General features: G+C 38.1%; 1 protein-coding gene across 1 annotated transcript in view; it reads right to left on the bottom strand.

Moving 5' to 3' along the window:
* The window catches only part of MROH9 (maestro heat like repeat family member 9), a 237,057-nt gene that overhangs the window by 82,433 nt on the left and 129,820 nt on the right, over positions 1 to 24,804 (bottom strand). Inside the window, exons 3-6 of the mRNA XM_026447952.2 lie at positions 21,938 to 22,042; positions 14,729 to 14,864; positions 4,348 to 4,357; positions 3,041 to 3,143 (exon numbers count right to left, since the gene is read on the bottom strand). Coding sequence (XP_026303737.2) covers positions 3,041 to 3,143; positions 4,348 to 4,357; positions 14,729 to 14,864; positions 21,938 to 22,042 — 354 coding nt within the window. The remainder of the gene's footprint in view (positions 1 to 3,040; positions 3,144 to 4,347; positions 4,358 to 14,728; positions 14,865 to 21,937; positions 22,043 to 24,804) is intronic.

Raw genomic sequence — 24,804 nt, 5'->3', positions numbered from 1 at the left:
TAAACTCAGACATGGTGGCAGATGCTCAAGAGCCAGGCAGGGCCACAAGACTTCCATGGTCCATATACATCTCATTGGAGTCTCCTTCCTCCATGAAAAACTATTAAAAATTATATTTTACAACAATGTTGGTACAAAAATGACTATAATCCAAGTGAAATTATATTTAATTTTTTTCTTCTGATTTTAAAGCAATTCAGCAAATATTATCATGAATTTCTTCAGTGTTGGAAATGAGTTTACTCAGATCAGAAACAAGTATGAAGAAAGCAGAAGATGTAGGAGGGGACAGGGTGAGGAAGTCAAGCGAACTCAAAGGCATGGACTTTCCTTTTTTACAGAAAGGGATCAGGAAGCAGAAAGAAATAAAAGGCCTCTATGTCCATGATCGAGGTGCAAGAACTACAATTCAAATATCCCTTGTTAAAGTTAGAGGACTCTCTGTGGATTGTAAAATTTGAACAAAATCACATTGATTATAGATTTCTCAAAGAAAGATAAACGAGCCAAATTTTCTCCTTTTGCCTTTATACGGGGAAAAAATAGTCATTCTCCCAAGTACAGAGGATACCCAATCTCACCAATAAAAGTTTTTCTGCACTGTCTTTAAAGGGATGGAGTATTGCTTTTTGGTCATAAGGCAGAACTAAGACTAAGGTCTGAGTGAGAACTGATGATCACTAGCGCCTTTCCCAATGGGCAGAGGGGTGACGGATGGGAATCTTGGAAAGCTATGGAAGAAAATTAGAGGAGGGTAACCAAGGATTGGAGAGGTGGGCTGAATATCATAAATAGTTTGCCGTCCTTTAAGAAAGTCAGATTCAATTATATGACACTGGATTTTTTTTTTTTAATGGAGGAAGGCAGAATATTCTCTTTTTGAATATTTGCTTGCTCAACAAAAAATTTACTTTAGTATCTATCTAAAAAGTTGTAGAAGAAGCAATTCCCAGTGAAACTTAGAGCTAGTGTTAGAAGTTTCTGTCATGTACAGGTAAAGGTGTGACAGTAGATTATATAAAATGATAGATTTGCTTTGTAAAATATTATCTACACGTAACTCTCCAGAAAAACACCAATCACACAGGATCAGCTGGGCTTTTCAGAGGTCATTTTTATTTCCTCCTGCTTCTTACTGCTACACTGTTACACCATGTTGTTACATGTTCTTGATGCCACTTGCTTGAATGTTTGCATAATATGCTATTAACAGTCCACAGATTTTCATTTATTCCTCTATGTTTGGCATATACTTTAAAAAATCTGTGAAGAAGTTCTTCTCACAAATAGTGGTGTTGTTTTGAGTTATTTCTTTCTATAAATTCCCATGAATGAGACTACTAGTTTATTTGGTATGAGCATACATACATACATATATATTAGTTAATGACACTTTGTGGCTCTCTGTGGATCATTTGCAAACCAGTGTCCTCTCTTAAAACCAACCACTATATAAAGCGAGAATGCCATGGTTTGGGAATTGTTTTTCGTTTTGTTTTTCTATCCAGCCTTCCCATTTAATGGTGTTTTGCTTCCAGCTTCCATGGTTAGCAACCTTGCTGCTTCTACTCCTATTTGCATGCTTTGAACTTTGTCTTTGGCTATGGTCCTCTTGGTCTTGTTTCTACAATCTTGTGTTCTCTCAATTTACCTATTCTATCTACTACTGGAAGTCCCAGCTCCAGGTTTTCCAGCTACTGCTCCTGCATGTAGTGCTGGACTTGCTTTGGTCTCACAACTGGGAAATGAATAACAGGTCATGAACACAAGGACCCAGGGCACCTCCCCCAAGCCCAAGGATTTTTACACCTGATGGATATTAAACTCCGATGAGCAAGGACACTAACCTAGAGGCTGTGATGATAAGTTTCATGAACAGCTTAGAAGAGACCCCAACAGACTGCTGGTCCTAGGTTCACTAGCCCAGTCATGGTACTCAGGATTTCAATTCCAGGATACTGAAGTGGAGGATGGAAGAATGAGGGAAGATTTGCTAGTAAACTTAAACAGATGCCTGGTTTCTTTATGTAAATGAACATGGTCAACCAGGCTTGAAAATTTTGAGAGGAGGTGGGAAAGAATAACTTTTGGTTTTGGAAAGATGTACCATCGGGCTTCTACATATTTAAGACATCTATGCAGTATTTTTGATCATATCATGTTAGATGTATTGCTTTTGCGTATCCTCAGCCTCCCACAATTCAACCCATCTCAGCCATGGAAGAAGACACTGCTTTATACATGTAGTTTTAAGAGGAACCCCTAGATCCTCCCACCCCAAGAGATGAGCTGGCCTAAAGGGCTTCCCCAAAAGTTTTGCTGAGCCACTGGCTCAATGTGTGTGGATGGAAGGTGCTGGAAAGCCCAGCCTGGGCCCCAGTGCTGTGCAACTTCTGGAGCCTATGGCTAAACCTATCTGGAAGGTGCTGGAAAGCCCAGCCTGGGTCCCCATGTAGTGCAACTTCTGGAGCCTATGGCTAAACCTATGTAGTTTGAATAAGGTGAGGGAGCATATATAGCTATAGAGCCTCATGGTTCTACCAAGGGTTGAGACAGTGTAAACACAACTTACTTGGTATTGAGATTTATCATGTAGGCTTTTTTAATTTTTATTTTTCATTTAATAACACTTTTAAACAAAATCAAAATCACAGTGTCATTATGTTTGCAGAGTAAATTATGATAGTATTGGAAAGTCTGTTAACTGCTGACTTCGTTAATTTTTCTAAATAAGCAGAAATTCTCCATTTTTAGTGAACTATTTGTTGGCCAAACAAAAAGAAGTGTAACTAGGAAAACCTCATTTGCTTTCTATAAGGATTAAGTAATACAAATTACTATATTTGGGAATAATTGGCATAATTATTAATAGAGATGAAAATCAGAAAACCAAATGGTCTATAATCATTTACATTTTACCGCACTGTGTTTAAAAAAAATGAAAAACTACTAACAACATAAACTTTGTTGAAATAAATTGCTACTAAGAGTAATAATATATATAAACAAAAGCCCTTGGCAAAAGTGGGGGCTAAATTACCTGAGCAATTTTACTTTTGTCTTGTTGAAACTCCTTGGGTAGAAATTCTACATCAGAAGAAGGAAACTGGAGACCGTAACTTTTATCGTTTGTAGGCTGATTTCTTCTAATATCCGCTGTGTTAAGAAAAATAGTTTAAGGTTATTTGATCACTGGTTTGTTCTATGACATTACTATTTCCAATTTTCTTTTCCTGCCCAGTTCTGGAGATCTGATGTTTTCTGAATATTTAACTCTCTGCTCATAGTTTAGTCTCATAAAATATTATGACACTCATACAGAATTCATAAAGTGTTTAAGAGAGTCCATGTGACATATGAATGAAGGACAAATACTTTTAATAATAGCCTGACAAGATAACAAATACATATAGACCATCAAATGCATGGTTCAGTGTGCTGGAAAAGCTAATGCTAAGCTGGAGGGTCTATTGGCAGGGACAGTAGACTCGGAGGCATCTGAAATGAGCTGAGTGGTAGACCAGAGAATCCAGAAGTGCTCAGGAAAAACTTCAGGTGCAGAAAATTTCAGTTCCGGAGAAGGTGAGCTTTAAATGATTTTGTTCGTTTTTAAATAGCTCTATAGAGATATAATTAACATTTATTTACTGATTTTGTTTTTGTTTTTTGTCTTTTTTGAGCCGGGATCTTGCTCTGTCACCCAGGTTGAAGTCCAGTGGTAAAAACAGGGTTCACTGGAGCCTTGACCTCCTGGGCTCAAGTGATCTTCTCACCTCAGACTTCCCAGTAACTGGGATTGCAGGCACATGCCACAGTGCCCAGCTAATTAAAAATACACATATTTTGTTGACATAGGGTCACACTATGTTGCCCAGGCTGGTCTCCAACTCCTGGGCTCAAGTAATCTGCCCACCCAGGCCTACCAAATTGCTGGGATTACAGGTGTGAACCACCATGCCCAGCCCATATGACATATCTAAGGTGAACAACTTGGTAAGTTTTTGTGTATCTATAAACTCAATAATAATAAACCACAGGAAAAAAAAAAGAACATATCTATTGCCTCCGAAAGTTTCCTCATGCCCTTTTGTAACCCCTCACACTTACTCCCTCTACCCATCCTCTGACTCCAAGTCAACCACTGATCCACTTCCTGTCATCTGCTCTCCGTCAAGTTGGTACTTTCTAATTTTATATAAGTGGATCATACAGTATGCACTCTTTTTTGGGGGTGGAGGGCGGTTGGCTTCTTTCACTCAGCAAAACTACTGAGATTCATCCATGTTTTTGTACATATTAATAGTTTGTTCCTTTTTACAGTTAATAATACTATTCTATTATATGTACATACCCAGATCTCTTTATCTATTTGCCTGTTAATGGACATTTAGGTTGTTTCCGGTTTGAGGTGATTACAAATAATGGTGTTATGAACATTCATGTACCAGTAAGTGTTTGTATGAACAACTACTTTCATTTTTCTCAGGTAGATATAAAGTTGTGGAATGACTGAATCATATGATAGCTATATGTTTATCTTTTTAGGATAGTGTCAAATTATTTTCCAAAGTTGTTATACTATTTTTCAGTTTGCTCACAATGTATGTGAGCTCGAGTGACTATACATCCTTAATAACACATGGTAGAATCAGTCTTTTCAGTTTTAGAAATTCTAATGGGTGTGTAGTGGCATCTCATTATAGTTTTAATTTACATTTCTTTAATAAGTACATATAGAACGTTATTTGATTTGCTTCTTTGCTATGTGTTCTTCTTTGGTAAGATGGCTATTTAAATCCATTTTTATTTTTTAATTTGGTTGTCTTTTTTCTTAGAGATTTTTTTTTTTTTATTTCTTCTAAAAAAAAGGGGGTGGATACATGTGCAGAACGTGCAGGTTTGTTACATAGGTACACGTGTGCCATGGTGGCTTGCTGCACTTATTGACCCACCCTCTAAGTTCCTTGCCCTCACCCCCCAACCCCCACCCCCAACAGGTCCTGGTGTGTGTTGTTCCCCTCTCTGTGTCCATGTGTTCTCAATGCTCAACTCCCACTTAAGAGTGAGAACACGCGGTATTTGGTTTTCTGTTCCTGTGCTAGTTTGCTGAAGATGATGGCTTCCAGCTTCATCCATCTCCCTGCAAAGGACATGATCTCATTCCCTTTTATGCCTGCATACTCCTCCAGTGTATATATGCACCACATTTTCTTTGTCCAGTCTATCATGGATAGGCATTTGGGTTGGTTCCATGTCTTTGTCATTGTAAACAGTGCTGCAATAAACACATGTGTGCACATGTCTTTATAGTAGAATGATTTATATTCCTTTGGGTATATACCCAGTAATGGGATTGCTGGTCAAATGGTATTCTGGCTCTAGGACCTTGAGGAATTGCCATACTGTTTTCCACAATGGTTGAATTAATTTACATTCCCACCAACAGTGTAAAAGCGTTCCTATTGCTCCACATCCTCTCCAGCATCTATTGTTTCCTAACTTTTGAATAATCACCATTCTGACTGGCATGAGATGTTATCTCATTGTGGTTTTAATTTGCATTTATCTGATGATCAGTGATGTTGAGGTTTTCTTCATATGTCTGTTAGCTCTGTAAATGTATTCTTTTGAGAAGTCTCCACTCATATCCTTTGCCCACTTTTTGATGGGGTTGTTTGTTTTTTTTCTTGTAAATTTGTTCAAGTTCCCTGTAAATTCTGCATATTAGACCTCTATCAGATGGATAGATTGCAAACATTTTCTCCCATTCTGTAGGTTGCCTGTTCACTCTGACAGTAGTTTCTTTTGCTGTGCAGAAGCTCTTTAGTTGAATTAGATCCCATTTGTCAATGTGGGCTTTTCTTGCAATTTCTTTTGGTGTTTTATTCATGAAGTCTTTTCCCATGCTTATGTCCTGAATGGTATTGCCTGGTTTTCTTCTAGGGTTTTCATGGTTTTGAGTTTTACATTTAAGTCTTAATCCATTTTGAGTTAATTTTTGTATAAGGTGTAAGGAAGGGGTCCAGTTTCAGTTTTCTGCATATGGCTAGCCAGTTTTTCAAGCACTATTTATTAAATAGGGAATTCTTTCCCCATTACTTGTTTTTGTCAGGTTTGTCAAAGATCAGATAGTTGTGGATGTGTGGTGTTATTTCTGAGGTCTCTGTTATGTTCCATTTGTCTATATGTCTGTTTTGGTACCAGTGCCATGTTGTTTTGGTTACTGTAGCCTTGTAGTATAGTTTGAAGTCAGGTAGCATGATGCCTTCAGCTTTCTTCTTTTTGCTTAGGTTTGTCTTGGCTGTACGGGGCCTTTTTTGATTCCATATGAAATTTAAAGTAGTTTTTTTTTTTTAATCGTGGAAGAATGTCAATGGTAGTTTGATAGGAATAGCATTGAATCTATAAATTACTTTAGGCAGTATGGCCATTTTCACAATATTGATTCTTTCTATCCATAAGGATGGAATGTTTTTCCATTTGTTTGTGTCCTCTCTTATGTCCTCGAGCAGTGGTTTGCAGTTCTCCTTGAAGAGATCCATCACATCCCTTGTTAGCTGTATTCCAAGGTATTTTATTCTCTTTGTAGCAATTGTAAATGGGAGTCCATTCATGATTTGGCTCTTTGCTTGCCTATTGTTGGTGTAAAGGAATGCTTGTGATTTCTGCACATTGATTTTGTATTCTGAGACTTTGCTGAAGTTGCTTATCAGTTCAAGAAGTTTGTGGACTGAGATGATGGGGTTTTCTAAATATAAAATCATGTAATCTGTAAACAGAGATGACTTCCTCTCTTCCTCTTACAGAGTTTTGAGTGTCCTTTATGAACTTTGAATATGGTTCTTTTACCAGATATGTAGTTTGCAAATATTTTCTCCCAGTCTGTGGCTTAACTATTAACAGTATATTTCAAAGAGCAGAAATACCTAATTTATCATTTATTTTCATTGATACTTTGATTATTGTATCTAAGAAATCTTTACCTAATCCAAGGCCCCCAAATTTCTTTGAGTTTTATAGTTGTAGATTTTACATTTAGTTCTATTACTCACTTTGGATTAATTTTTGAATATGTATGAAATATGGTTCAAAGCTGTTTTTCTGCCTATAAATATTCATTTTTTCCAAACACAATTTATTGAAAAGTTTGTGCTCACTCCTTTAAATTGCCTTTGAAACTTCATAAAAAATCAGCTGACTATATATGTGGATTTATTTCTGGACTCTCAATTCTGTTCTGCACAATGTTGAATAGAATAGAAGTAGTGATAGTGCACATCCTTGTCTTGTTTCTGATGTTTCAGGGAAATCATTCAGTATTTTACCATTATGTGCAGACATACCTCAAAAGATACTACAGGTTTGGTTTCAGATCATTGCAATAAAGTGATTATTACAATAAAGTAACCCACATTCATTTTGTTGGTTTCCCAATGCCTATAGAATGTATATTTACACTATGCTGTATTCTAGTAAGTATGCAATAGCATTATATCTAAAAACATACATATCTTACTTAAAAACATTTTATTGCTACAAAATACTAACAATCATTTAAGTTTTCACTGAATAGGTTCTCCTGCTTGGATCTCCAGCAATCCCTCACCAACGCTATCGAGCAGGTAGCATCTCTGCAACTCTCTGGGACAGAGCTCCCTGGGAGGGCGAGTTGCCATCTTTGCTGTCTTATAAACTTTACTGTCTCCAGGCTCTTGAGAGTCTGTGGGGACCAAAGACTGGTCTGAATTCCCAGCACAGAGCATTCCCGACATGAAAAAGTGGCTGGGCTATTTTCCACACAGGTCTCAGTCCTTCTCACTGGACACAGTCTCTTGACCTTGGACTCCAGCACAACCACCCTGCCCCCACCTGACCTTTCAATCAGAGGCAGCGTAGCATTTCTCTGAGTAGAAAATCCCAGAGTCAATCCACAACACCTCCACCACTGCAATTGCTGTGGTACTCCACTAACAGCCCTTGGGCTGGGGGAAGGAACAAAGGGCCTAGTCACTATGCCGGCACCTCCAACACACTCCAGCCACAAGAGGAAAAGGAGTCTAACCCTTATTCCCTGGAAATGCGTAACCCTCACTCCTCACCAGGCAGGGCCCCTGGCTCATAACTGCAGAATGGTCACCCACAACCATGGCTGAGCATATCCATTGGTAAGGGGCCTGGAGTCTCCCTGGGGAAAGGCTCCCAGAGGTATTTGACAGCCCCTCTGCCATTGCCACAGCGGAGTTCTATCCCTGCTGCCCCCAATTTGGGGAAGAAATGAGCCTGAGGGCTATACTAGAGCTTATAGCACACCACAGTCACCATAGGGAGAGGAGACCAATCTTTCCACCTGGAGAGTCCTTGAACCCCTGCTCTCCAACAAACACAACCCTAAGCTCATACCAGCAATTTAGCTGTCCTACTTTACTGGCTGAACAATCTCAGTAACAGCAGCTCTGTGCTTCTTGGAAGTAGAGCTCATGGGAACAACTGAAAACTCCTCTACCACTGCTTTTGCAGTGGTACTACCCCTGCTACCCTTGGACTAAAGAAGGAGCAAAGACTGTAAGTACCTAATCTGCACCTCCAGCAAGCTACAATCAACCCAAAGAGAGGGGGCCAGTCTGTCTCCCAAGGGTTCTACTTGATGCTCCCTGCTCATCACCAGGCCGGGAACTCCTCGCTTGGGCCCACAGCACAGACCTTCAATCCTGGGTTGATTGCACTGAGCAATTACTGACCTGCATCTCTCTGGTGTGGAGCCTCCAGAAGTCAAGCAAAAGACTGTTGGCCACAATCACTGCTGAGGTTCCTTTCTCTGCTGCCTCCAAGTTAGGAAGGAAACATAAACCTTGAAATCACCCCAGAGTTGTGATAGGCATCCCGAAAGTACCAAGCCATGATCTATAGCCAACACTCAAGTGGCAAAGGAGCCCGTGGTTTCAGGGTACTGAGAAGGAGCATAGCTGCTAGTATAAGGAAATATAGGGGAGCCACAACTGAGCAAGAGTCTACCAACTGACCACTGTGCCTAAGTGCCATTGACCAGATCACACCCTAAAGCTTCAACACCAAAATATCTCACTAACATACCCTACCATGAAACCAAAGATGAGAAGTCAGATACAAATACAGACCCTGCACAAGGCTCAGCCCTGTGAAGACATGCTGAAAAGAAGTCTGCTGACTATACTCAATCTCCACTGCAGTTAAAGGAATACCCTCATGCAGAGCTGAGAAAGAACCAGTAACTCAAATAGCTAGTGTTTTATGCCCTCCAGATGACTGAAATAGTTCTTCAACAAGGGTTCTTAACCAGGTTGGATTGATGGAAATGACAGAAATATAATTCAGAATATGGCTAGGGATGAAGATTACTGAGATTCAGGAGAAGAGCAAAACCCAATCCAAGGAAACTAAGACTCACAATAAAATGATACAGGAGCTGATAGATGAAATAGCCAGATTAAAAAAACCTAACTGGCCCGATAGAGCTGAAAAACATACTACAAGAATTTCACAATGCAAATGCAAGTATTAACAGCAGAATAGACCAAGCTGAGGAAAAATATCATGAAACTTGACGCCTGGCTCTCGGAATTAAGTAGTCAGAAAAAAAAAAAAAAAAAAAAAAAAGAAAAGAAAAGAAAATAGAATGTAAAGTAAAGAACAAAACCTCCAGGAAATACAAGATTATATAAAGAGGACAATTCTATGTGTTATTGGCATCCCTGCTATAGATGGGGAGAAAGCAAACAACTTGGAAAACATTTCAGGATTTCATCCATGAAAACTTCCCCAACTTTGCTAGAGAGGTCAACAGTCAAATTCAGGAAATACAGACAATTCCTGCACAATTCTACATCCCCAAAACACATAATCGTTAGATTCTCCAAGGTCAAAATGAAAAAAGAAAAAATGTTACCATTTTTTGATATGCCTTAGCTTCCTGAGTAGCTGGGATTACAGGCGTACACCACCATGCCTGACTAATTTTTGTATTTTTAGTATAGACGAGGTTTGACCATGTTGGCCAGGCTGTTCTCAAACTCCTGACCTCAATTGATCCACCTACCTCAGCTTCCCAAAGTACTGGGATTATAGGTATGAGCCACCATGCCTGGCCTCAACATTCTTAAAACAAACAAACAAACAAACAAACAAATTCCAACCAAGAATTTCATATCTGGCTCAGCTAAACTTCCTAAGCGAAGGAGAAATAAGACCCTTTTTAGACAAGCAAAGGCCAAAGAAATTCATTACCACTGATCTGCCTGATAAGAGCTCCTGAAAAGAACACTAAATATGGAAAGGAAAGACCAGTACTAGTCACAGCAAAAATACACTGAAGTACACAGACCAGTAATACATAAAGCAATCACATGAACAAGTCTGCATAATTAATCAGCTAACATCATGACAGGATCAAATCCATAAATAACACTAACCTTGAAGGTAAATGGGCTAAATGCTCCAATTAAAAGGCACAGAGTGACAAGCTTAATAAAGTACAAAGATACAATGGTACGCTGTCTTCAAGAGACCCATGTCACATGTAATGACACTTATAGGCTCAAAATAAAGAAATGGAGAAACCCTACCAAGCAAATGGAAAACAGAAAAAGTCTGGGGTTGCAATCCTAATCTCAGGCAAAACAGACTTTAAGCCAGCAAAGATCAAAAAAGACAAAAAGGGCATTTACATAAATGGTAAAGGATTCAATTCAATGGGAAGACCTAACCATCCTAAATAAATATGCACCCAACACAGGAGCACCCAGATTCATACAGCAAGTTCTTAGAGATCTTCAAAGAAACTTAGACTCCCACACAATAATAGTGAGAGATTTCAACATCCTACACAATAATAGTGGGAGTCGTCAATATCCTGCTGACAGTATTAGACAGATCATTGAGGCAAAAAAGGTCACATCTTAAGTGAAATAACTCAAAACAGAAAGTCAGATACCACAGGTTCTCACTACATAATGTGTACACATGAGCATACAGAGCATATTAATAGACATCAGAGACTCATAAAGGTAGGAAGATGAAAGGTGGGGTGAGGGATGAGAAAGGACCTAATGGGTAAAATGTACACTATTTAGGTGATGCTTACTAGTCAATATATCCAAGCAACAAATCAGCATTTGTACCCCCTAAATCTATTCAAAAAAATTATTATGTCTCCTTAATTAATTGATCCCTTTATCATTATGAAATGACTTTTTTTTTTTGCCTTGGAGGCATTCTTATCTCTAAAATATATCTTTTTATAGCAATATAATGTAGCCACTCCAATTTTCTTTTTATTATTGTTAACATATCATTTTCTAATGTTTAACATTTAATTCATGTGTGTTTTATATTTAAAGTGAGTTTCTTGTAGGCAGCATATAGTTGAGGCTTGCTTTTTATTCAGTCTGACAATCTCTGTCTTTTTACTTGGGATATTTAGAACATTTACATTTATTATGATTGGGTTAAAAATTTTTCTTGATTATTTGTTTACTATTTTTTCTTATCTATTTTTTTCTATTCTTTTTGCTTCATTTTAAATTATTTTCCATGATTCCATTTTAGCTCCATTTTGGCTTATTATATATAACTTTTTGCTATGTTATCTTAGTGGTGGCTTTAGGGTTTAGATGATACACCCTTAACTTATTACAGTTTACTTTCAAGTGTTATTTTATAACTTTGTACATAGGAGAAGAATTTTAAAACACATTTATACATTTTCCCCTTTAAGTTTTCGTGTTATTGTTTTTATACATTTTACTTTTGTTATTACTTTTGCTTTAAAGAGCTGGCTATCATTTAAAGAGATTTAAATAAGAGAGAGAAATGAATATTTATCTATATTGTTGAAGTTTTCCAGTGCTCTTCATTCCTTTTTGTAGATCTAGATTTTCATCCGGTATAATTTCCTTTTCTAAAAGAATTTTCTTTAACATTTCTTGCAGTTAAAGATCTGATGGTAATTAATTCTACCAACTCTTGTATATCTAAAATGTCTTTATTTTATTTTTTTGAAAGATATTTCTACTCATTTAAGGATTCCAGATTGACATTTTTTTTTTCTTTCCTGTATTTTATGATGTTGGCTTCATTGCCTATAACTTGTGTCATTTCTGATGAGAAATCTGCTGTCACCCTTATCTTTGTTTCTCTATATGTAATGTCCTTTTTCCTCTTTGGCTCCTTTTAAGATTTTTTTCTTTATCACTTGTAAGCAATTTAATTATGATGTGCCTTGATGTTCTTTTCTTCACGTTTCCTGTTCTCTGCCACACTTTTCAGTGTGTGAGTTTATAGCTTTTATTACACTTGACAATTTTTCAGTCATTATTCTTTAATTTGTTTTTCTGTCCTGACTTTCTCACTTTCAGAGACTCAAATAAGATATGCATTAGGCTTTTCAGAGACTCAAATTAGACATGCCTCATAGTTCATTGATGCTCTATTTGTCTCAGTTGTTTATTTCTCTGTTTAAATTTTGATAATTACTATTACTATGTGTGTAAGCTCATGAATCTTTTCTTCTGCAATGTTGTTGTTAATCCACGCCAGAGAATTTTTCTTCTCAGATACTGTCATTTTTATCTCCAGAGGTTCAATATAGGTCTTTTAGGAGTTTTTCTATGTCTCTACTTAAGATGTTTTTATCTTCTAATTCCTTAAATAAGTGGAATATAGTTATAATAATTCTTTTTATGTCACACTCTACTCATTCTATCATTTGTGCCTTTTCTCTATTGCCAAGGTTGGAGTGCAGTGGCGCGATCCTGGCTCACTGCAACCTCCGCCTCACAGGTTCAAGCAATTCTCCTGTCTCAGCCTGAGTAGCTGGGATTACAGGCACATACCACCACGCCCAGCTAATTTTGTATTTTTAGTAGAGATGGGATTTCACCATTTTAGCCAGGCTGATCATGAACTCCTGAACTCAGGTGATCTGCCTGCCTCAGCCTCCAAAAGTGCTAGGATTACAGGCGTGAGCCACCGTGCCCAGCCTAATAATTTTTTTTTTTTAAATTGGATTTCAGACATGTTCATTTTAACTTGTTGAGTGCAGGAACTTTTTTATTTCTAGGGGTATTCTTCAGCTTTGTTTTGGTAAATAATTAAAATATTTGGAGATAGTGATACTTTTAGATCTAGTTTGTAGGCCTTTTTAAGTAGCACTAAAACAGTTTGGTCTGGGGATGATTTTTTTCTCCTAATGAGACAAAACCCATCTGAGTACTCTACCTCAGTACTTGTGAATTATAAGCTTTTAAATTCTGGCTTACAGGCATAGGTATTATCACCAGCCTTTGTTGAGCACTGGATCTTTTTCTCTAATCATTTTTGTTGTTTCCCACCATTCGAACTCAGGCAGTTTACTCACATGCATATTCTCATTAGTACTCAGCTAAATACTTAAAGGGGGCTCTCTTTAGATCTCTGAAGATCTCGAGTTTGTGAGTTTGTGCGTGTGTGTGTGTGTGTGTGTATGTGTGTGCATGTACTCATGTACCCCGTTCTGGTACCCTGGCCTTTCAACTCTAGCTATTGACCTATCTGGACTCCCATTTCTTTTTAACTTGATGAGACCACTGGCTTATCTCTTTTTGTATTGGCTCCTAGAAATGTACTCTAGGTGGTAAGCTTAGGCAATTACAAACCCCACCTCATTTGTTCTTATCTTCTCATCTTTCAAGAGTCATTGTCCTTTGTTATTTAATGTCCAATGAATTGAAAACTATGTGTGTGTGTGTGTGTGTGTGTGTATATATATATATTTTTTTAGACGGAGTCCCGCTCTGTCACCACTTTGTCACCCAAGCTGGAGTGCAGTGGTGTGATCTTGGCTCACTGCAAGCTCCGCCTCCCAGATTCACGTCATTCTTCTACCTCAGCCTCCTGAGTAGCTGGGACTACAGGCAGCTGCCACCATGCCCAGCTAATTTTTTGGTATTTTTTAGTAGAGACGGGGTTTCACCGTTTTAGCCAGAATAGTCTCAATCTCCTGACTTTGTGATCCACCCGCCTTGGCCTCCCAAAGTGCTGGGATTACAGGCGTGAGCCACTGCGCCTGGCCAAAAACTATATGTATATATTAAGGTTGCTTATTATAGGAGGGTAAATAGAGTAAATCTGTTCTCTGTTATTACATCCTGGACAGAAGCAGAGGCATAGGCTCCATAGACAGAGGCTCCACCCCTTACAAATATACGAATATTTTTAAGCTTTGTTCTAAAATGCAATTAAATTACTTGGAAATAGTTTAATACTTTCAGGTCTTGCTTTTATGTTTTGTTAGACAAGTCATAGCAACATTTATTTTAATCCTAGACTGATTTTTCTCCACCACTGAAGCAAGAATCTTCTGAGTAGTCTATCAGATGCTCAATTAGATAGAAAAAATACCTCATTTTTAAAGTCCCATTGGTAAATTCTCTCCTTCTCCGTCCTTCCTGGTTCCACCAAGCATTTCTCTCCCCACTATTAATACTCAAGTAATCTAAGAACAGTACTTTATAAATCTTGAAGAACCAACCACACTATTACCAGAATTTCTTGACAATGCAAAAAGGATTCAAAGATACATTTTAGAAAGTATAGCTATGACTCTTGGGACAGGATTTAGAAATTGACAGACATAGAGCCTTCCCAGGACCCATAAATTGCATCACGAGGGACATATTCTTAGTAATCCTGAGAAAAGATGGTGAACCATTCTTACCATTCTGACACTGTGCAATGTAGAGGAGGTGACACATTCCCAATGACGCTTGTTGTACAATCGAGGGATCTTCATGGGAACACAAAAGACACAGCTCTGCTGCCAGGAGACCCAAAGATGGAGCATCAACACTTGTCTAATGGAGAACCAAAGGAGAACATTCATTTGCTATGCATAGCCAACATGAAAATGTCTGCATGCATCTGATCCTGTTATAAATCAGACTAGGATTCTAAGATAAGCTTCAGAGTTTACAATATCTGTAATCAAATCCTGGCCCCGTTACTGACTCTCAATTTCCTCATCTGTGAAATGAAGATAATAAATTCCACTTTGTAACAGTTATTGTGGAGAGTAAGGGGTAACACTGATGACAAGAAGAAAAAATCCTAGCAAAGTACTTGGAAATAATGGTGACTCAACTAATGTTAGTTTCTGTGCCATGCAGTGGGTAGCCATTTGCGGGTAGCAAATTCCCAGGACATGGAAAAGTAAGGTGGGATGTGTATTTCCAAAACCTTTAGTGCTTCCTTCTCCACATACGAAACACTATAAGTCACTGAGGAGGTATGCCACTTTTCCTTTTGAAGTTGTTCTGATTCCTCTCAGGGAAATTCATTTTTTAAAATGCAGAGCATTTGCTTTTGTTGTCAAAGCTACTACCAAAATATTTCTGTATTTCCTTCTACAACTTCTTCAACACTTCGACTAATCAAATATTTAGATTTTCATCTTAACGGGCCTGTTTGGCTAGAGAATATCCACATAGAGAAGGGAGTAGAGATAGAAAAGAGGAAAGATAGAAAAGGCATTTGCTTTTATGAAATTATGGGTGCCCTTTACCAATTTTGTGTGTCTTTTTTTAAAACAAACAAGGGCTCTGATTAAATGTAGATTTGGAGAACTAGCAGCATGGCTTGCAGATAGTTCTTGCCTCCAAGACAATTGATTACTTTTCCTTGGTAGAGGCTTTGATGATTGGAGCAATTGTTGATGGTAAACTCCAGAGGGATCACAAGGCCTGCTTCTGCTTCTGTTGACCTTTTTCATGCCCCATTTTCCCTGCCCTTTACGTGACTTACCTCACCACTTCCCACCCACTCTGTCTCTCTCTCTCACACACACACACAGAAATTCCTAAGGAAGAAATATGAAGTGGCCTGGGTCATCTGGGTCATGGGCCAAGGCCATAATTGAATTGTGATATGGGGAGTGATGGTCTCAGTAGGAGAACAGAGATTATAAACATCTTTTTTTCCCGTGGATATTCTGCTTGTATTCTTTTTCACCCGTACAAAGACTGGCCTGGTCCTTCCCCTTTTAGGAGCTCTGTGGCTTTGGAGAGTCTGGGAGCAGACAGTAGCAGCTGCCTCTGCTCTAGGCCCTAGGGAGAAATGCTCTCTTTCCCTGGAAGTCCTTTTCTTTGGGTTTATATTCCAAGTTTTTTTTTTCCCCCCTACTCGATGGCAAGATCTTAAAAACCATCGTTGTGTATGGGCATGAGAAAAAGGAGCAAGTTTTCTCTCTCTACTGGGCATGAGAGAAGAGTAGTACTTCTCACAGCTTAACTCACTGAAGCTGAGCACCACTTACAGGGGACTGGCCTTACAGTCATCTTATATTACAGGTTTTTTTTTTTTTTTTTTTTTTTTTTGAGACGGAGTCTCGCTCTGTCGCCCAGGCTGGAGTGCAGTGGCCCGATCTCAGCTCACTGCAAGCTCCGCCTCCCGAGTTTACGCCATTCTCCCGCCTCAGCCTCCCGAGTAGCTGGGACTACAGGCGCCCGCCACCTCGCCCCGCTAGTTTTTTGTAGTTTTAGTAGGGACAGGGTTTCACCGTGTTAGCCAGGATGGTCTCGATCTCCTGACCTCGTGATCCGCCCGTCTCGGCCTCCCAAAGTGCTGGGATTACAGGCTTGAGCCACCGCGCCCGGCCATATTACAGGTTTTGCCTCAAATGTCCTCCCTGATTATCCCTGCTCAGGAACTTGTTAAATGTGTAGTTCTTAGTAGATGTTTTTGTAAATGAAACTCCTAGTGGTTTCCTTCTCTTCTGTTTGCCAGTTAGGATCTATCTAACTGTATATGTTAGGTGGATGCCTCTAGCAAAGTATGTGTGGTCGTGCCTAGACTGCATTTCCACTTACTGTCACCAACTAAAAAGGCATGTTTAGGGAGTGGGACATGACCCAAGATAGGCGGAGAGAGGAGTAAGGCAGCGTGGATCATGGAGCACACTAATGTATATCCTGCACAGCCATTCAGAAGCTTGACAACCACAGCTACCCCTCCTCTAAGACAAGACTTTGAGAGCTTTCAATATGATATATCCTGGCTTTATAGAAAATCTACCCAAGTATTAAAAGAAGCAAATATTTAAAAAATGGAGAAAAGTAGCTTCTTGGTATTCACTCCTAAACCTAAGTATTCCTGCTTAGTTTTCTGGCCCTTTTAACTGTGCCCTTTCTTTGTAGATCTGGCCTCTCCAGTCGCTTATCTTAACAATAATGATAGTTTTAAGTGCTAGGTTCCAGAAGCAACCACTTCCATGGTTTTCAACTGCTTCTTCTGGAAGTCATCCCTGTCTCTATAAACAATGCACCTTCACTTCTAACATCAGTTTGAGACATTGTCTATCTCAATTCCATTCTTCCGCTTCCCCATAATTCTCTCAATGGAGAACATTACTCATCATAGTATATTATTTTTAATTCTTCCACTTTTGTGTTTTACTACTATATTAATACTTTTATTTCTTGTTTCATAGAAGAGAAAAACAGAATAGGAATATAACAGGATAAAACGTAATAACAGCATAGGAACATAAGTAGAATCATCCAGAATGTAGCCTTTTGTGCCTGGCTTCTTTCACTTAGTATAATGTTTTCAAGGTTTATGCATGTTGTAGCATGTATACAACTTTATACTTTTTTATGAGTGGATAATATGCCATATGAGTATGTTACATTTTACTTGTTCATTTGCCTATTGATGGACATTTAGACTGCCCTTTTCAGCTATTGTGAATTTTGCTGCAATGAACACTTTGTATAAGTTTTGTTTAAACAACTGTTAAATTCTTTTAGGTATATACCCAAGATTTCTGTGTCAAATGGCAATTCTATGTTTAACTTTTTGGAGAACCACTAAACTATTCTCTGCACTTTAATTTTTGCACTTTTGAGCTCGTAGCATTTACATTGTGTTCAGTAACTCATTTAAGTTTTTCTGTGCTGGGTTTATAGATTAATTCTAAAAGTTAAAAATCAATAGTATGGTCTCACCATGACTAGGTAAAATTATTCAATGTATAGGCCATGCTCACTTTAGTTATATTTCCTTTTGGCATGTACCTATGTCTTTCTCATCTGTACCCTGCATTATCTCTTTATTTTATTTTTTAAAATTATTTTTACTTTTAATTTTTTTGGAGATGAGGTCTCACTCTGTCACCCAGGCTGTACTGCAGTGGTGTGATCATAGCTCACTGCAGCCTAGAATTTCTGGGCTCAAGAGGTCCTCCCAACTCAGGCTCTCAAAGCACTGGGATTATAGGCATTAGCCACAAAGCCCAGCTGTCCCTCTATCTTTAATAGTATTTTTTTCTTTATTTACCTTTGTCTGTCTCTTTTATTTGGAGAGTTTCCCCAAATTTCACAAAGTGTTGTTGCTGCTTAATATTTAAGGATGTAATGCCTCTTGATGGGGTTTTGTGTGTGAGCAAGGCTTGCCACCTGTTGTACTTTGTTTTAGAGCAGCTAGGAGGGGGGCTGGAGTCATGCTGTAGTATATCTAGATAGAATGCAAGACTCTTTTCTCAGGGAACTTAACAATGGTTTTTGCAAAAGAAAAATTATCAACTTCTGTCGGCCAATGTGTGTCAAGAGGAATGCGGGACAACATAGGTTCTTCTGTACACGCTTTCAATTAATCCTTTGAATTAATGCGTATGTTTCCAGCCTGCTTTGACTCCCACCCCTTATCATTATTTGGCCTTTCATAACTCACCCTCTAGGATTCTACAGGGAAAACTGCTTTTCTTTCAGCTAACCCCTATCCTAATGCTCATGGTCTCCCACCATTCAGTTCCCCTGCCAGGTTTTATCTTCTAACTAATCTGTCTTCCAGAAATTTGTTGGCATGACTAGCCCATTGAAAACACTTCATTAATTCTCTTTGTTGCTATGTATTTATACTTTTAAAATATTTTATTACCGTCATTTTGTGGAGACTCTGGAGAAGGAGATATATACATGTGGACAATTTGTTAGATTTAGCTGGAAATCCACTATCCATTTTTCAATGCTGATGTGCCAAAGGGACAAAGTTAGGAAAAAAAAAATCTTAATGCTGTAAGTTGACATGCTTAACTTACATTTCTTTGCCTGTGGAAAGTTGAATCATTTAATTGAAGGAACATGTGCTTTGAGTGTAGGGGTTTCTCTACCCTGATGGGCACACAGGTCATGTGAGACAAATCATCACTTTAAAAATGTTTATGACTCCCAGCACTTTGGGAGGCCGAGACGGGCGGATCACGAGGTCAGGAGATCGAGACCATCCTGGCTAGCACGGTGAAACCTCGTCTCTACTAAAAATACAAAAACTAGCCGGGCGAGGTGGCGGGCACCTGTAGTCCTAGCTACTCAGGAGGCTGAGGCAGGAGAATGGCGTAAATCCGGGAGGGGGAGCTTGCAGTGAGCTGAGATCTGGCCACTTCACTCCAGCCTGGGTGACAGAGCGAGACTCCGCCTCAAAAAAAAAAAAAAAAAAAAATGTTTATGACAAGATAAAAATGATAGAATTGTTCAATAAGACAAGAATCTCTGACACTCTGGAGGACCTAGGCTAGGGTTATTATGAAGAAAAAAGTCTATCCAATGTAGGAACAGTACCAGACAACAAATGAGGTGGATGCACTTAGAGAAGGGTAGAACAAATATTCATTGATGATCTACAATGTGTCAGATACAGAGATGCACAGACTAGGGCTGTGGGAATCTCAGATTTTAATTTATCAACAATGTGTTTTGATTTTTTTTTGTTTTGTGTATTTGTCTCCCCAATTAATTTCGCTGGCTTAATCATCTTTGCAGGACGTTATTTTAAAGAGAAAGCGAACTTAGTGAAGTTTTATGCTTCCCTGACTGTGATGAGTTGGTTGATTCTAGCTCTAGTTTCAATGTTCAGGAAAATGCTGAAGTACTTCCACCTGGTGGCACTTAGTGAACATTGCAGAACAGAGTAATAGGTTATTCCATCGGTTTTCTGGAAGAAATCTGAGTTATAGCTAGGAACTCTCAACTAACAATTTCTGAGAACCTTCTGCTTCACATGTGAATTTACATATTTATTCCTTTGCAGTTGAAGGATGGGATGTAGGCAAAGGAGAATGAACTCTACTACAGTAATGTAAAGAGGTGATAGAAAATGAAACTCCAAAATGTCTATCTGCTACTTGAGTGGAACTCACTAGAATATATCAAATGCAGAGAGAAACATGTGACTAGGCTCTAGTCAAACAATTGTCATCAAATACTTGCTGAGTATATAACACATTTTAGGAGCTGTGCAGGAAACAGTCTTGAGTGGTGAGATACACTTAATCTCAAGCCTCACTTGCAAAATTTTCAATGGTGAACCTTCTGGACACTAAATGCAAAACTCAAGCTATTTTAGACGTTAGAGAAAGGCTGCCTTCCCAGGTCAGAGAATCAGAAGTTTGAAACAAGCCACTCACTCTCTTTTCTTTTTTGGACACTGAAATAGGGAATCAGCATGATACAAAGAACATCCTGGACTGTATCCTCCATCTAAGTAAATTGTATTATGTTCCAAAGCTGAGTTCAAACAAAATAGTAAAAATTCAAATGTATTACAAAGCTCATCTAGATTCTTCATCTCAATAAATCTGGGGACTGCTTGTACAAGCAGTAGAAAATGGATAAATATGACATCATGAATGCATGTTTCTCACCCTCTTTACTTTTATCTCCTCCTGAAGTGACTCCAGCAATCAGATAAGTAATTAGCAGAGTATGTTTAAAAATCACTGTGAAGGATGGGTTGGGAAACAGAGGCTGAATATACAGTATCCACAAAAGAGAAATGTTCATAGGTAGTATAAGGGTTTTTAGAAGGCAGGCCATGATGTCATTCAAAGTATAGACAAACTCAGTAAATACTGGTGATTATGACATACCTATTTGTTCTCCATCTGAAATGCAAAAATTAAAGTCTGATTGTATCCCCGTATTGGTGAAGGTGTGGGGAAATGGGCACTTTAATATTTATAAGAATGCAAATTGGTGGACAATTTTGTGTTACTAAACTTTAACCTATCATACTTCTTCATCTGATCATTATCTTTCTAAGCCTTTCCAGGTACACACCCATGTACTTGCACAAAGATGCCCATTTTGTATTGTTTGAGGCAGAAAAAATTAAATGATACTTTAATGTCCATCAACTGAAAAACAGCTAAATGGATCATAATATGTCAAAACTGTGGGCTATAAACTGTATTTAAAATAACAAAATGAATCTACATATGTTGACATGAAAATATCTGTAGGATGTATTGTTTCAGTGAAAAAAGCAAATTGTAGAACCATATGTAAATATAACTTTAGTAAAGAAACAATGAGTAATAAAGCTATGTATTTCAGTGTGTGTTTTATATGTGGGTGTGCACATTGAAAGTGGTTTGGTAGGACACACATCACGCTGACATGGCTAAGGAGAGGGTTGGTGTGGAGAGGATAGTAAAGGGAGACTTATGCTCTACCTCTAGCATGTGTCACAATGAAAGAATTTGAAGATTACTTGCATAAATTTAAAATAAATAAATAACAGCTTTCAAATTATTTTAGGAAGTAATACTTAAGAAGACAGGTAAGGTTGGGAGAATTTTAAAAATTACAAATTGTGGTCTACAGAGGAAATTTCAGAGTCAGCAAGAATCTGGTTTTAACACCTTCATGTTCTTTGCATAAAACATGATGTATCTTAACCAGTTGTCTGAGAAACTCTGTTCTGATTGACAAAAAGTCATGTAGGATATTGACTCCTTTTCTGATATCCCAACCAACCTACCAGTACGATAATACCAAGGACCTGTCGAGTACTGTTAGGACCCAAGACACGGAAAGCAGCACTATAGAAATGCAGTCTTCAGAATCAGGTGGCATTGTTATACTCTGTGACTTACATATTTTCTGACTTTCCTGACTGTAAATCTTAACACCTTGTTGATGATCACCATGATTCTCTCTTGCAGATATGAGCTATCTTTACTCATCCACACGAGCATTTCCTGTTGGAAACACAAAAGTCATCCTAGAACCATGCAATTTCCATTTTCCAAGAACCTTTCCTTTATTCTCCAACTTCACCAATTCAGGCATTCCTACAGTCTCCTGGTTATTTCACACTTAACCTACATTTATCTCAAAAACTCAGACAATAAGCATCTAGTATACTACTTCATCTACTATAGAAACTGTATCTGGGTTTGATTTTATTTTATTCTATTCAACAAGTGTTTACTAATATCCACTATAATAGTCACTTTGTTAGCACCATGAATAGTTCAGCATGAGGCTATGATATGATTACCAGCTGCTTTGCCTCCTCTTTTTCTTTCAAAGTATGTATTCTCCCTTTTATTTTTAAATGACAAGCTGCATTTCAGATTTAAAAGATATTCCAGAATTCCTCTGCCAATTCACTACTCAAATATTCTGGCTTATGGTTAGAGAGTACCTTACTGGAGGCAGGTTTGTTAGAAAGTTCTTGCAAATTTTGATTCAAATCTGTCTTAGCTGCACCTTCTAGCTGTTCTTAATCCTCAGAGGGATTAATTCTTCCCTTGAGAAGGGAAGAATACTGCATATGCCTCATATACTAACCTCCATTAATAGTTTTCTTTAAGGCAATCTGTCAGGGTCTACTATATTTATGTCAATGGTTGGCCAAACCTCTTCACCTGCTCTTGCTCCCATTGTGAAAAATGTTTGAAGTCTATTTCCTAAGGTGAAAGAGTTTCTAAATCTCAGAGGGGTCAGCCTCTGCCTTGGCCTTTTCAGGAGTGAGGTTTCAGCCCTTTTTGAGAATCAGGGAAGATTTTAGGCAAGGTAGGTATAAGAATAAAGTGGTTAAGTAACAGGCTCCCAAGATAGAGGGGCTCCTCCACACATTAGCATTATATATATTACTGCTCCTTTCTCTGTTTTCATTTTTTTTATCGCAAAATGGAAGAAATTATAGTAACCCCCTCATGAGATTATGTTAAGGATTATATGAGATAACTCACATATTCAATTTAGTGTCTGACATGGAGTCAGTGCTTAACTCAATAAATGGAAACTATTGATAGTGTCATGGGGGTGAATAAAAGAGCATGCACGGGCAGGGAAGGGGAGGATTCATAATCACCGTGAAGGGTCGTGAGGATAACAACTTTTTTAACTTTTATTTTAAGTTCAGGGGTACATGTGCAGGTTTTTATATAGATAAACTTGTGGTATTAGCCTAGTACCCACTAATTATTTTTCCTGATTCTCTCCCTCTTCCCAACCTCCACCCTTTGTTAGGCCCCAGTATCTGCTGTTCCCCAATATGTGTCCATGTTTTCTCATCCCTTAGCTCTCACTAGTAAGTGAGAACATGCAGTATTTGGTTTTCTGTTTCTGTGTTAGTTTGTCAAGGATAATGGCTTCCAGCTCCATCCAAATTCCTGCAAATCACATAATCTCATTCTTTTGTATGGCTGCATAGTATCCCATGGTGTATGTGTACTACAGTTTCTTTGTCCAGTCTACCATTGGTGGTTATTTAGGTTGACTCCATGTCTTTGCTATTGTGAATAGTGTTGCAACATGTGTGCATGTGTCTTTATGACAGAACAATTTATATGCCTCTGGATATATCATATCCAGTAGTGGAATTGCTGGGTCAAATGGTATTTCTGTTTTTAGGTCTTTGAGGGATCATCATGCTGTTTTGTACAATGGTTGTACTAATTTACACTCCCATCAACAGTGTATAAGCATTTATTTTTCTCCACAACCCCGCCAGCATCTGCTGTTTTTTGACTTTTTATGAATAGCCATTCTGACTGGTGTTAGTTGATATCTCATTGTGGTTTTGATTTGCATTTCTTTAATAATCAGTGAGGTTGAGCTTTTTTTTTTTTTCATATTCTTGTTGGCCACATGCACGTCTTCTTTTGAAAAGTGTCTGTTCATGTCCTTTGCCCACTTTGTAATGGAGTGGTTTTTTTTTTCTTGTAAATTTAAGTTCCTTTTAGATGCTGGATATTAGACCTTTGTCAGATGCATAGTTTGCAAAAATTTTCTCCCATTCTATAGGTTGTCTGTTTACTCTCTTGATAGTTTCTTATGCTGGGCAGAAGCTCTTCAGTTTAATTAGATCCCATTTGTCAATTTTTGCTTTTGTTGCACTGCTTTTGGTGCCTTTTTCATGAAATTTTTGCTTGTTCCTATGTCCAGAATGGTACTGCATAGGTTGTCTTCTAGGATTTTTATAGTTTTGGGGTTTACATTTAAGTCTTTAATCCGTCTTGAGTTAATTTTTATATATGGTGTAAGGAAGGGGTCCAATATCAATCTTCTGCATATGGCTAGCTAGTGGACAACATTTTTTAAGTGAATAATAAAAAAAAAAAACAGTTCAAATTAGGCACAAATTAGCCTAATACATTTTGTTTTTCTTCAAATTCCTTTTTGTCCTCATAAATACCAATACTGCTTCTTTACTTGTGTGTATTTATGATTTATACAGCTCATAGATGCTCCCAGTAGGATAAATTGATCTGTTTTTGCAGTACTTCTAGACAGTTGGCCTCTGATGCCAACATGTTAGGAATGCAAAATTGAAGACCATAAGACATGCAGTGCAGTATTCTGTCTCTGGTTTAGACACTAAAAAATTAAGTTGTGAAAAATAGGTTTTGAATTGTCATTAGGCCTTCTTTAGGTACAGTAATATCCATGAAGATAGAATGCTCAGCATTTTCTTTAGTACCTGAGTTGATGAAGAAGAAGCATGCATATA

The sequence above is a fragment of the Piliocolobus tephrosceles genome, chromosome 1, assembly GCF_002776525.5.
Source record: "Piliocolobus tephrosceles isolate RC106 chromosome 1, ASM277652v3, whole genome shotgun sequence".
Classification (NCBI taxonomy): domain Eukaryota; kingdom Metazoa; phylum Chordata; class Mammalia; order Primates; family Cercopithecidae; genus Piliocolobus; species Piliocolobus tephrosceles.
Note: the sequence above shows the minus strand (reverse complement) of the source record. Positions and strands in the feature narration are given on the sequence as shown.